Here is an 11,562-nt window from a genome sequence, read left to right as displayed (position 1 = left end):
TCATTTGTCAATGGTTCCATCTTCTTACTAACACATTTTAGTTCCCATTATCATCTCAGTTCTCAATTTGCTAGTAGGCTAGAACAACCATGATATCAAAATTGATCGTAGGTCTTTGTTGGTATAGTAGAATTAAATTGAAATTGTTGGTTTCTTCTTCATTGTTTTGTATCAACACGGACGAAGAACTATCTTCATCAACCGCTTATATATGGTCAGTTTTTAATTATTAGTGGCAAGCCTAGTATATGAAGTAGCTCAAGAATAAGAATAAGCAGTTGACGGGAAGGGAGACAACGATATATACTGGAGTCTGAACTCCAAAGGCAATGCTAGTTAATTTCACAACGTAGTTCAGCTGCAAGGAGACTAAATATGTTCTGGTTTTGCTTTTGATCTGGGGTTCTATTAGCTAGATTTGAATATTTGATTAAATATGAGGGTCATTTCTTAAGTTTTTTTTTTGACATCATTTTTTGCTTGATTATATAGTTTGCAATATAATATGAACACTAAAAAGATAAAGTATATATTTGGTTGAAAATGTGAATGTCAAGAACGTATATTGAAAAATAAATGACATGGATGTCTTCTTCTCTCTTTTTTTTTAATAAAAAAACTTCGATGTGATGTTGTAACTAGGGAATGTATATCATTTCAACCATCGTTGTGTAATGATTTAGACCATTAAATTCTATTATTTATTTTTTACATTTAATAAACTTGCTCGCCACAAAAACATCTTTTGATAGTGTTTTCTTTAGTGTCAACAAGTTAATAAGGTGTACCAAACAGCACCTCGAACACTACTAGAAAACATGAAGATAAATTTTGAAAGAAATTAAGGTGTTATTATTATTGAATGACTGAAATTTGAAAAAAAAAAATCAAATCGATTCTTAAACAACAGAATTTTTTCTTCAAAAAATCAAACTAAGGTGTCTTTTTGTCGGTTTAAAATATCTTTAATCACACATACAACGTAACTGAATAACACTACTTTTTTAAAAAACGGAGTATATGTAAATATTTATGGGAATAACACTATAATATAGTGTAATATATAAAAATTTAAAAAAAAAAGAAGAAATCAATTAAATTATCATTAAGTAACGCATCTGACAACCATATGATTTTAAAATTTTAAAAATAATAAAACAGAAGTACGTATGTATCTGTAAAAGTGTAAAGGGAAGAAACCGCGTAAATCTTGTTTTTAATATAAAAAGTATCTTTTTTAATTGGGTTGTTACATCGTATTTAACGATTACGATAATCACAAAACCAGAAAAAGGAAAGAAAAAAAGTAACTGCAAAGACGCGTTTTACTTAAAAACACACACACACACTATCTTCCCCTCCTTTAACATCATCTCTCAACCCATCTCTATCGCTTCTCTCCCGATCTAAGGTTCGCACTCTCCTCTACGTCTCCTAACAATGAGTCAGTACAATCAACCTCCCGTCGGCGTTCCTCCTCCTCAAGGTATCTCGATTTCTCAGATCTGTTTCATCATCTCGTGTTATGGATCTGAACTTCTTTTGCGTGTTTAAACAGGTTATCCACCGGAGGGATACCCGAAGGATGCGTATCCACCGCAGGGCTATCCTCCTCAGGGCTATCCTCCGCAGGGGTATCCTCAGCAAGGTTATCCTCCTCCTTACGCGCCGCAGTATCCTCCGCCGCCGCAGCATCAGCAGCAGCAACAGGGCAGCCCTGGGTTTCTAGAAGGATGGTAAAGTCACAAAAATAGATTTTTATTATTATTTTTTTTTTGTATGGATCTGTTTAGTCTTTCAAGTGTTTGACTATTATACAGTCTTTGAATAGTCAACTAGATCTTGACTTTGTTGATAATCCGACTGATTGTGATTGCTTCTTGTTCTTGTGATCTGTTTAGTCTTTCAAGTGTTTGACTCTTTTTCAGTCTTTGAATATTCAACCACAGATTCTTGTGCTACAGCTAGTTTGTTGATGGTCAGATTGATTTTGACATTCTGAATGATTTGTTGTCCTTACTCTAAGAGTCAAGAATGTGATTATTCATCTTTTTTGCATATTTGCATCAAACATTGAGCTGGTCTACTACTAGTTTGCTATTTTTGCACAAGTTTTAGTTACTCTATTATTATTAGACGAGAACTGATTGGAGAATGTGGACTAATGTTTCTGATTTTTTTTTTTTTTTTGCAGTCTTGCAGCTCTCTGCTGTTGCTGTCTCTTGGATGCTTGCTTCTGATTCAGAGCTGCTGATTTGATTGCAAGAGAGTGTTTTGGCAACTTAATTAAGTAATGGGGCATTATGATGAATTGCTGGATACATTCTCTTGTCTTTTCTCTTTCCGTTCTATGTTCTCTAGATTCATAAACAACTATTATTCTCTGGCTTGGTTTGGATTTGAGACTTGAATGGGAATGTAAATTTGTGGGGAGACGTTACTCCTTTGCCTCAGTCTATTACTTTCTAAATTCATAATTCATATCTGAATGATTCTGTTTACTATAACTGCTTGTTTGGACATGTTGATATTAGTTTAACTGGAAAGTAGATTCATTTTCCAATTGTTGCAAACCAATCCACATGGCCACATGGGTTGGTTCTTCCATTAATGTTGTTGTTAGGTAATTTTCGTAATCTGGGAGATTCGGGTGCAACCAGTACACAGAAACAACCAGATTAGATGATGTTATTATATATAGTTTCTGCTGTTAACTTATTTTACAAAAGTGTTTAGGTAAAAGAAGTTATACTCGGTTGAGGTTAACTTGTAGCAATTAGCACAGGCATGAAACATTACGTAATAAACTTGAAAACATAAATTAATGCCAAAAACACGTTTGAACAAAAAAAAAGTCATAGATTTCTTTAGAAGTATGGTTATCATGCAGCTTTTCATTCCGTCACGATGAATTAAAAATCAAAATAGATATTCTAAGAAATCCAACTAACACAACATCCAAATCAGCCATACCTAAAAAGAAAAGGCTTTAACTGGTGGAGTCACCCAGTCACAACTATTGGAAGAAGTCACGAGAAACGTAGGAAGCATCAGGCGACGACCCACGCCGTTTTGTTGCTTTCTGACAAATAATCGCTCTCTCTTTCTTAAATCCATAACAGACACACACTGAGCACAAGGCTGGGCCGCCTTGTCAACTCTTATACTAGACTTGGTTTCGAGTCATGGATCTGATACTTGTACTCGCCCATTGGGCTATGACACAAATGTTTTATAGGCTAATTAAGTAATTATTGTTTAAAGGAAGTCCATTTAAAGCTCATACTCTGGAGAAAATTCTCATAGATGGAGATGATTTCAAAACTGCAACATTCATTGAATCAATCTGTTATATTTGATCAAAAAAATCAATCTGTTATATTTCCAAGTAACTAGAGGGTTGTTTAATAAGAACTCATCTTCTGAAAAAATGTTTAGTTCCAAGTAGTTACATTTAGCTTTGTGAAAGCTTCTTCAGGTACTTAGAAGGCAACAACAACAACAAACACTACTGATATTGCTTTGTATCATTCTAGGAACGTTCACCGCAATTTGATAACATCTTCGAAAGTCAAGAGATAAAGTTAAATTATTAGGTTTTATCAACTTTGTTATCAGTTCTACCGCAAATTATATTTTAAATACCAAAGTCGGCCGTACCAAGTAGTGCGTCTTAACTTCTGTAGATATTTGTCAATTGTTTTTATGTAGCCGAAACTTTTAATGTATCTTGATAATGCTATTTAACAATTTGGTTCAAAAGAAACACACACACGCACAACGTGTTTGGCCGCGCCAGTGTTAACTTTAGCACTAGAAAAAAAGTTACCTATGGTCAATCCCATGAGTTTGTTATTGTTTTGAAGTCTCTCTCGTGCAAATGTTGAGAAATTTCTTAGAGAAACGCTTAATAAGTAAAAAAAAGTCGACAAAGAAAATTCAGAAAACCTTTAATTTTCTTACTGATGATCTTCTTTCTCGTGTCATGGAAAACACACGAGTCTGAATCAACTTTAAGTTATTAACTAGCTAATTAAATAAAACTCATAATAATAACAAAAATAAATAACAGATCTCTAAAAAAACATTCTAGCAATTATTCCCAACCAAAACCAAGAACTCTTAGTCTAATGGTAATAGAACTCCAACTGAAGCGACCGTTCTGGGTTCGAGTCGTCTTGGCCATCTTCCCGCATATAATTGTGCGTGTCCGGATAGAAGATCTCGTGGGAATTAGGGTTTACCGTCTGGAATCCCCCACGAGTATCAAAAAAAAAAAATTATTCCCGACCAATCAATAAATAATTAAATAGTAAAAGAAAATCAGGTAAGATTTTTGTTTTAAGAACAAAATTAGGTAAGATGACTCATGACTAGGCAACCACCACGCTGCACCTGCATGTGCCTGTGACGATGTCAGACCATAACTAGGAATCGAATCCAAAACACAAATATAACTCGCGACAAGTACATTTTTTGTTTCTTTACTCAACTTTTTATCCCCTGGTAATTAGTGCCAGTAGATACGCTGTCTTGCTTTTTTACTCAGCGTGGTCTATATTAAGATTTTAATATCTATAAACAATTCAATAAAAATTATAATAATCTTTTTTCAAAACAATCTGGAAAACAATATTTAATAAATAACTTCATAATTTTAGAGGTCTTAACCGTATTTGTCTATGTGCAAGTATGAGTATGTCGAAAAAAGTAAAGTATAAAAGAGGAAATAAAATTTAAAATTGAATAGTCATGTAAAACTAACTAATCATAGAAATAAATAAAATGATAGAGAAAATGATGAATGAAATTTAATAAATTCCTTCATAATTTTAGCGGTCTTAAATTAATAATTTACTCTTTATTTGTCTATGTGCAAATAAGTGTATGTTGTAAAAAAGTAAAACATAAAAGGAGAAATAAAATTTTAAACTGAATAGTCATAGCAATAAATGTAAAACTAACTAATCATAAAAAAATGGCAGAGAAAATGATGAATGAAATTTAATAAATTACTTCATAATTTTAGCGGTCTTAAATTAATGGTTTACTTCGTATTGTTTATGTGCAAGTAAGAGTATGTCCTAAAAAGTAAATCATTAAAAGAGAAATAAAATTTTAAATTGAATAGTCATAGTAATAAATGTAAAACTAACTAATCATAGAAAAAAAAAAGGATACAGAAAATGATGAACGAATGAATGAATATGATAAGTATAGGTATATAGTAAGTATCAAGCAAGAACCATTCTCTCCACGAAGCTTCGCGGAAGCTGCCATGGCTTCCCCTCTTCCTCGCCCCCATTTAATACCATCCTTCCTCGCTCTTTCCTCCTCACACCAAACAACACACTAACATACACATCATCTCCTCTCTCTTCTCTTATCTCCTCCGCTATGAAGCTCGCCACTAGCCTCAGCTCCAAGTTCCTCCGCCTCAGCCCTAAACGTATCTTCCGCTCCAAGTCCAAGTCCTCCGTTTCCAGATCCGAACCTTCTTCCTTCAGCTCCGGTGCTTCTTCCGACGGCTCCTACAGCGACCTCAAGCCAGGTCCCGCGGCTACTCCCGTCAGTGTCCTCCCCGGAGAACAAGATTTTTACTCCGAGCTGATACAGGCCTTTAAGCTCATAGACCGCGACGACGACGGTGTGGTTTCAAGAAAAGAACTAGCTGCGCTGCTTAGCGGGCTCAGTCCTGAGCCTCCGAGTCAAGAAGAGGTTACTCTGATGCTTCAAGAAGTCGATGGAGGAGGAGACGGTTGTATCAGCCTCGAGGAGCTTGCTAGCCGCGTGGCGGGAACCTCCTCTGACTCTGATGAAGGCTCCGTCGAGATGAGGGAGGTGTTTGAGTTTTTTGACCTGGATCACGACGGGAGGATATCGGCGGAGGAGCTGCATAGAGTTTTTGGAGTTATCGGAGACGAGCGGTGCACGTTAGAGGAGTGTGTGCGTATGATAGCGACGGTTGATGGGAACGGTGACGGTTTTGTTTGCTTTGATGACTTTTGCCGCATGATGGAAGCTTCAGGCTCCAGCGATGAGTGATCATCATTGAGTCATGTTTGTATGATTGATGATAATGACATCGTTATGCTCTCCTTTGTTTACACATTATTTTTTACTATTACTGTAATTTGGGTATAATTTTGTCACGGCAAAGCACTTCAAATTTTTACCGTCAAGAATCAATCAATCACTATACCAGTGTGTTCACGTGTTCTAGTTTCACTTTCACGTTGGAATTACGTCAAAATATACATTTTCTCCTCAGATAGTATTGAATTAAAATTCTCAAAAGAATTGAACGGTATGCTACTTTATCCTGATAAAATAGCTATAATCGAAAGAACATTTGACATCTTAATGATCCGAACATGACTAATCCGAGTTACCGTGTTTTTAACTTGCGTGTATTTTAATAATCAAAAATCGCTGGACAGTAACTAGACGTTACATAAGAGATTAGTATTTAGACTGATGTTTATGCTCCGTATAAACTGATTTTTTAAAAACGGTATGACAGACGCCATTTATACCAATTCTAGAGCACTAGTTTATCTTGTACATCTAGTCAAAACTTGTGTTAATGTTTTATGTGGATTTTGTAACAGTTTTAATTAACGCATTTACGGTGGTTTAGAAAAAAGCGCTGAAGACTTGTTCATGCTAAACCCACATGAAAATTTCCTTACCACTCAAAATCTGCCGACTACCTCTTTTATCTCCCATGTATTAAGCATGCGTTATATTTTCTTGCTTTTTGCCAAATTCTAAACCGTGTAAGTAATGAAGACTTTTAATCTGAATGGTCTTTTTATGCCATGAGATGTGTTTGTTAGACTAATATACATGCGTTGTACATGTTGGTCAATGTTCGAGTTACATAATTTTTTCTCCTTTGTCAACTAATCTAACTATATGTATTTAACCATCCAAAAATTACATGTGCTAGCGATCAATCTGGATTTGATTGTTAAGATGGTAATTGTATATGTTGACTGTAGAATTCAGGCTATAGGTTTGATTTTATTAATAACTACTTTATAAATCTTCTAAAAATACAAAAATACTACTCTTATGTATTTTGTTTCTATGATAAAAAAGGAAATACAAGTTATATTTTTTTTTAAAAGTTGTGTAAATATGATTGGACAATATTTAATATTGTAAAAAAAGTTATGGTTGTAAAAGACTCTACAACACTTTCAGTCACACCCAATTATATTTTGGTAAAGTTCAGATTTAGAAGAATCAAATTGGAGGGACTATGTCCACAAGCATTGTCCAAGCAAGAGTGCAGACCAACTGTCCTCCACTCGACTCGTGGCCTGTGAATGTGGATCATGGTTCATGGACCCTCCCAATCTCTAATGTTTCTTCTTCTTTTCCTTTTCTATACAATGTGAATCTCTTTACTTTTTACGAGTTTTACTCTAAATTTTTAATAGATTCCGCCGAACTCTAAGTTGGAAGTAAACGAAAGATACATGCACCATAAGGTCCACAACAAAAGCCTAGTTTCAGTTGAATTTACGTGAGATAGATAAAGGCATTTGCGCCGCTTCTCAAGTCCTAACCACAGACTGAGGCGTGGAATATTCGGACCAGCACAAGATTTTTTTATTAGGTGGTTAGGAAATGAACTTTATTAAATGCATTAATTTTATGACAAGTAACGCGTAGAAGAATGATTGTGCCACTCCTAAAGAATCAAAACCCCCTACCGGAAGAATAAATTATTTCCAAGGTTATTTTAATGTCTCTTTAGGACAATAGGACGCAAACATACTTTGTTGAGAATATTGAGAGAAGTGTACTCTAGACCGCAGAGAAATGCACAAACATATTAACGTGCTGATAGTTTGGTAATAATTTTGAAGTTTGATATGGCCTTGAGTCTTATATAAACTACAATACCAAATCTTGTATCTAAAATCAACTTAAATGTTTTAAATTTTAATTTTCACAAAAGAACAAAAAATCAGTTGTAAAAGTTTCAAACAAGATGAGATCGTATTTTAGTTAACATTTTGCACCTTGCAATGACTCAGTCACAACGATGTTTTGGACATATCGATATGTCGACATTGGGTATGACTTTGCATATGGCTACAAGTTTGAAAGTTCTTAGGATGTTTATTCGTCCTCACACGCCTAAATACACACAGTTGTATATCTGTCCGCTAGTAATATCCTCCAAAATTCTGCAAATTGTAAATGTTTTTAACATTTAGTTGGATAGAAAAGACATCCATCCCAACACCATCAAGATGCTGATAGATACCTTTGTTATTGGTATCAAAGAAATATCCAAAGAACGATAAAAGTTACAGCAACAAAAATTAGAGTAACGAAAATTCTATCAGCATTAAAAATTAAACTCAAAATTATCCATGTTGTCCATGTTGTCCATCACTGACATTAAAAATTAAACTCGAATTTTATCATCATACTCGAATTTTATCATCAAACTAACATTAAAACGAAAATTCTATCAGCATTAAAAATTAAACTCAAAATTAAACTCGAATTTTATCATCAAACTAACATTAAAAATTAAACTCAAAATTATCCATGTTGTCCATCACTGACATTAAAGATTAACATCCAAATAAAAACATATTTGGAAATCCTAACTAAAACGCCAAAATCATACGAACCTAACACAATCATCGTATCAATGTTTTAGTCAAACCAAGATGAATATAGTATAGCGTGATTTATTGGTTTGTTAGTCAAAATTAGGGTTCGAAACGATGTTGTGGTAATTCTACAAACCACAATGAATGTGTAATCAACTAGACCCTAAGTTGATGAGCCAAAAAACTTCGGCCATTTACTAATTTTTTGGTAGGCTTTTTTGTCAACGGATCATAAATTGGCTGGTAGAAAAATTATATCTGATGAATAACTATATCCGGTTATGTCTAATTTTAGATGGGAAAAGTTATGCATATGGTTCTTTTGCTAGTAAATCTGCACGTATATCTCGGTTCCTGAAGAAGTTAATTTGAACTCTCAAAATTATCTAGTAAAAAAGGAAATTTAACTATTTCTTAAGTGAAGACCGGCTAGTTGATCAGATAGTAGTTTTCTCTATCAAATCTGAGCAGTTAGTCTCGACACATAGAAGGAATATGCATCTCTCACAACGTTACCAGAGTAAATCTTCTATCTCAGCTCAGCTGCAACCACGGAATCCAAACCATTTTGCTGGTAGTTTTTATAAGTTAACTAAACTAGTAATTTTTCAATCAAAAGAAGACTAAACTAGCAAGAGTCTATACTAGTAGTAACCACAAAGTGTCGTGTAGTCTCACGTGCTGTAGAGAGAAAGAGGACAAGTATAGCTTGTGGCTGCTTAGCGAAAGATTCGATCCCCGAGGAAGCTGGAACTACACAACATGTTCGACTTATGTTACTCTGTCATTATCACTCATGCCCCCCATATCTCATCTACAAACCCATGTGTTGTTTTTCGAAATAAATGTATTTTGGATGTAACCACACAAGTTTTTCAATTATTTGGGACTCTTTTGACAATTCAAATCAAGAAGACAAAATATTCAGACACGATCTCCTCCCACCCTACCAATCAACAAATAGATAGGAAACCTAACAACTTTCTTCTCTTCCCCATCTTCTCTCCACGAACCAACAAACTCTCCTTCCATCTCGGCCGTCAAAAGCTCAACCCCCTTATCTTTAGCCGTCTGATACGCCGAAGATGACCGCAGATACGTCAGAAACTCCTCAATCCCCATTTCTCGCTCCGTCACAAACCTAACCGGGAAAGTTTGACTTTCCGTTGACTCATCCATGATCTTCTCAAACGGAAACTCTATTCCCTTGTACCCATCCTCCACAAGCCGCCTAGCTTTATCCCAATACGGGCCAAGTTTTTCCTTGTAAAACCGCCGGAAAACCTCGTCCACGGCGGCGTTGACCTCAGGGTTGGTGTAGCACCAGGCGGCGAATACTCCGTCTGGTTTCTTGAGCACGTGTTTCACGTTGCTGTAAAAGGTTGGTAGGTCGAACCAGTGAAGGGCTTGAGCGACGGTTACTAAGTCCACCGATGATTCAGGCGCTACTAGCTGTTCGACCTCCGACAAAGACATCACCGGTGGAGTGAGCTCGTAACGTACGTTGGGAAGCTTTGCAGCAAACTCAAGTTGCTTGGAGCTTGTGTCGGTAGCAATCACATTCTTGTAGATTCCGGCTAGCTACAAAAATCAAAACTAATTAGGATGTTACGTTTTCAACAAATAAAATATAATATCATTAGATATATATTAACAAATCCAGCTATTGGTTTTAAATCAAAATTGAAGGATAACAATAAAACAGGAAATTTCCTATATAAATTAGTAAACATTGTTACCGATCGTGAGGCCTGGCCGCTTCCTGTACCAACGTCCCATGCAAGGTCGTGGCACGGTGTTTTTGATGCGATGAACTCGAAGAGTTGGATCGGGTAATTAGGTCGGGCTGCAGCGTATTGCTTGGCTTGATTTATGAAGAACTTAGCCATTGCTTTTAAATCTCTCTTTTCTAGGCGTCTTCCTTGCTTATACAAGACTGAAAGTCTACAACATTCAAGAGGTTAAATCTTTGATGTTGGGTTTTGAAGAATCCAATGGTTCGAGAGAGAAACGGGTCAAACTTGTATTGTCACATTCGAGAGAAACGAGTCAAGCTTGTATTATCACAAATGGTGAATGAATCCAAAATAGTGAAAAGATTCCTCACTTTCATGGAAAGGCCCTTGTTAATCATTGTTTTGGTCAACTGTCCCATTGGTAATCTTATGTATTGGATTTGTTGACTATGTCATTAGCCCATATAGAGCTAATAAAGTAATTGAGGAATCTCACAAAATAAGCCCATATGGTTATAATTTGGAACGTAGAATTAACTATTTTAACCTTTAAAAAGCCCATGTGATATATATACATATTTTCTTATTATTATGGGTGTATACTTGGTCATTTAAATACAGATGCATCACTAATTTCTCCCTATATACAACAACACAACGTAACAACCATGCATGGAGTCTCCTCACATATATATATTTATATAATTATATATACGTTTAAGGAAATGACAACTATAATATAGAGTATTAATTCTGGACAAATGGACCGGTGATATAGTTAAGGGAGACTAAAGTGTAGGAACCTTATTTTACTACCATAGGACAACTGATATTTGTAAAGAATAATAAGAACATAAACTAAAATTTCAATACCAAAATATAAAAATAAAGAAGAATTGCAGAGTCGAGATAGTTAATCTCTTTCCTTAAATCGTTAAACGCCCCGTAGTGTGACGGTTTTATGGCGCTCAGATTCCCAAGATACAACTGCAGCATTGTTTCTGTTTACCATCACCGAAAAACAGAATCTATCGAACCTATTTCTGTGATGTACTCTCAGACTCAAAAGAATAAAAAATACTAGCATAACTATTCTGAGTGGGAGAAATGTTCTTGATTGTATGAATGTGTGTATTTTCTAAATGGCTCACAAGCCTTTATATAGAAATATAATGAGAAGCACA

At 35.2% G+C, this 11,562-nt stretch overlaps 3 protein-coding genes across 3 annotated transcripts; 2 read left to right on the top strand and 1 right to left on the bottom strand.

The window, feature by feature from the left end:
- The first annotated feature begins 1,243 nt into the window (after positions 1-1,243).
- Positions 1,244-2,501, top strand: LOC103865884 (cysteine-rich and transmembrane domain-containing protein WIH2). Its single transcript, XM_009143742.3, has 3 exons — positions 1,244-1,486; positions 1,559-1,736; positions 2,195-2,501. The coding sequence occupies exons 1-3, from the start codon at positions 1,441-1,443 to the stop codon at positions 2,238-2,240; spliced, it is 270 nt and encodes an 89-aa protein (XP_009141990.1). The 5' UTR covers positions 1,244-1,440; the 3' UTR covers positions 2,241-2,501.
- A 2,682-nt stretch (positions 2,502-5,183) lies between these two features.
- LOC103865883 (probable calcium-binding protein CML35) lies at positions 5,184-6,222 on the top strand. Its single transcript, XM_009143741.3, has one exon. The coding sequence runs from the start codon at positions 5,398-5,400 to the stop codon at positions 6,043-6,045; it is 648 nt and encodes a 215-aa protein (XP_009141989.1). The 5' UTR covers positions 5,184-5,397; the 3' UTR covers positions 6,046-6,222.
- Positions 6,223-9,407: 3,185 nt separating this feature from the next.
- Positions 9,408-10,818, bottom strand: LOC103865882 (putative methyltransferase DDB_G0268948). The gene is made up of 2 exons (XM_009143740.3): positions 10,382-10,818; positions 9,408-10,223 (listed from the first exon to the last, which is right to left on the bottom strand). Exons 1-2 carry the CDS (start codon positions 10,529-10,531, stop codon positions 9,567-9,569), a joined length of 807 nt encoding a protein of 268 aa, XP_009141988.2. The 5' UTR covers positions 10,532-10,818; the 3' UTR covers positions 9,408-9,566.
- Between the last annotated feature and the right edge of the window lie 744 nt (positions 10,819-11,562).

The sequence above is a fragment of the Brassica rapa genome, chromosome A04 (genome assembly GCF_000309985.2).
Source record: "Brassica rapa cultivar Chiifu-401-42 chromosome A04, CAAS_Brap_v3.01, whole genome shotgun sequence".
Taxonomy (NCBI): domain Eukaryota; kingdom Viridiplantae; phylum Streptophyta; class Magnoliopsida; order Brassicales; family Brassicaceae; genus Brassica; species Brassica rapa.
This window is presented reverse-complemented; position numbering and strand designations above follow the sequence as displayed.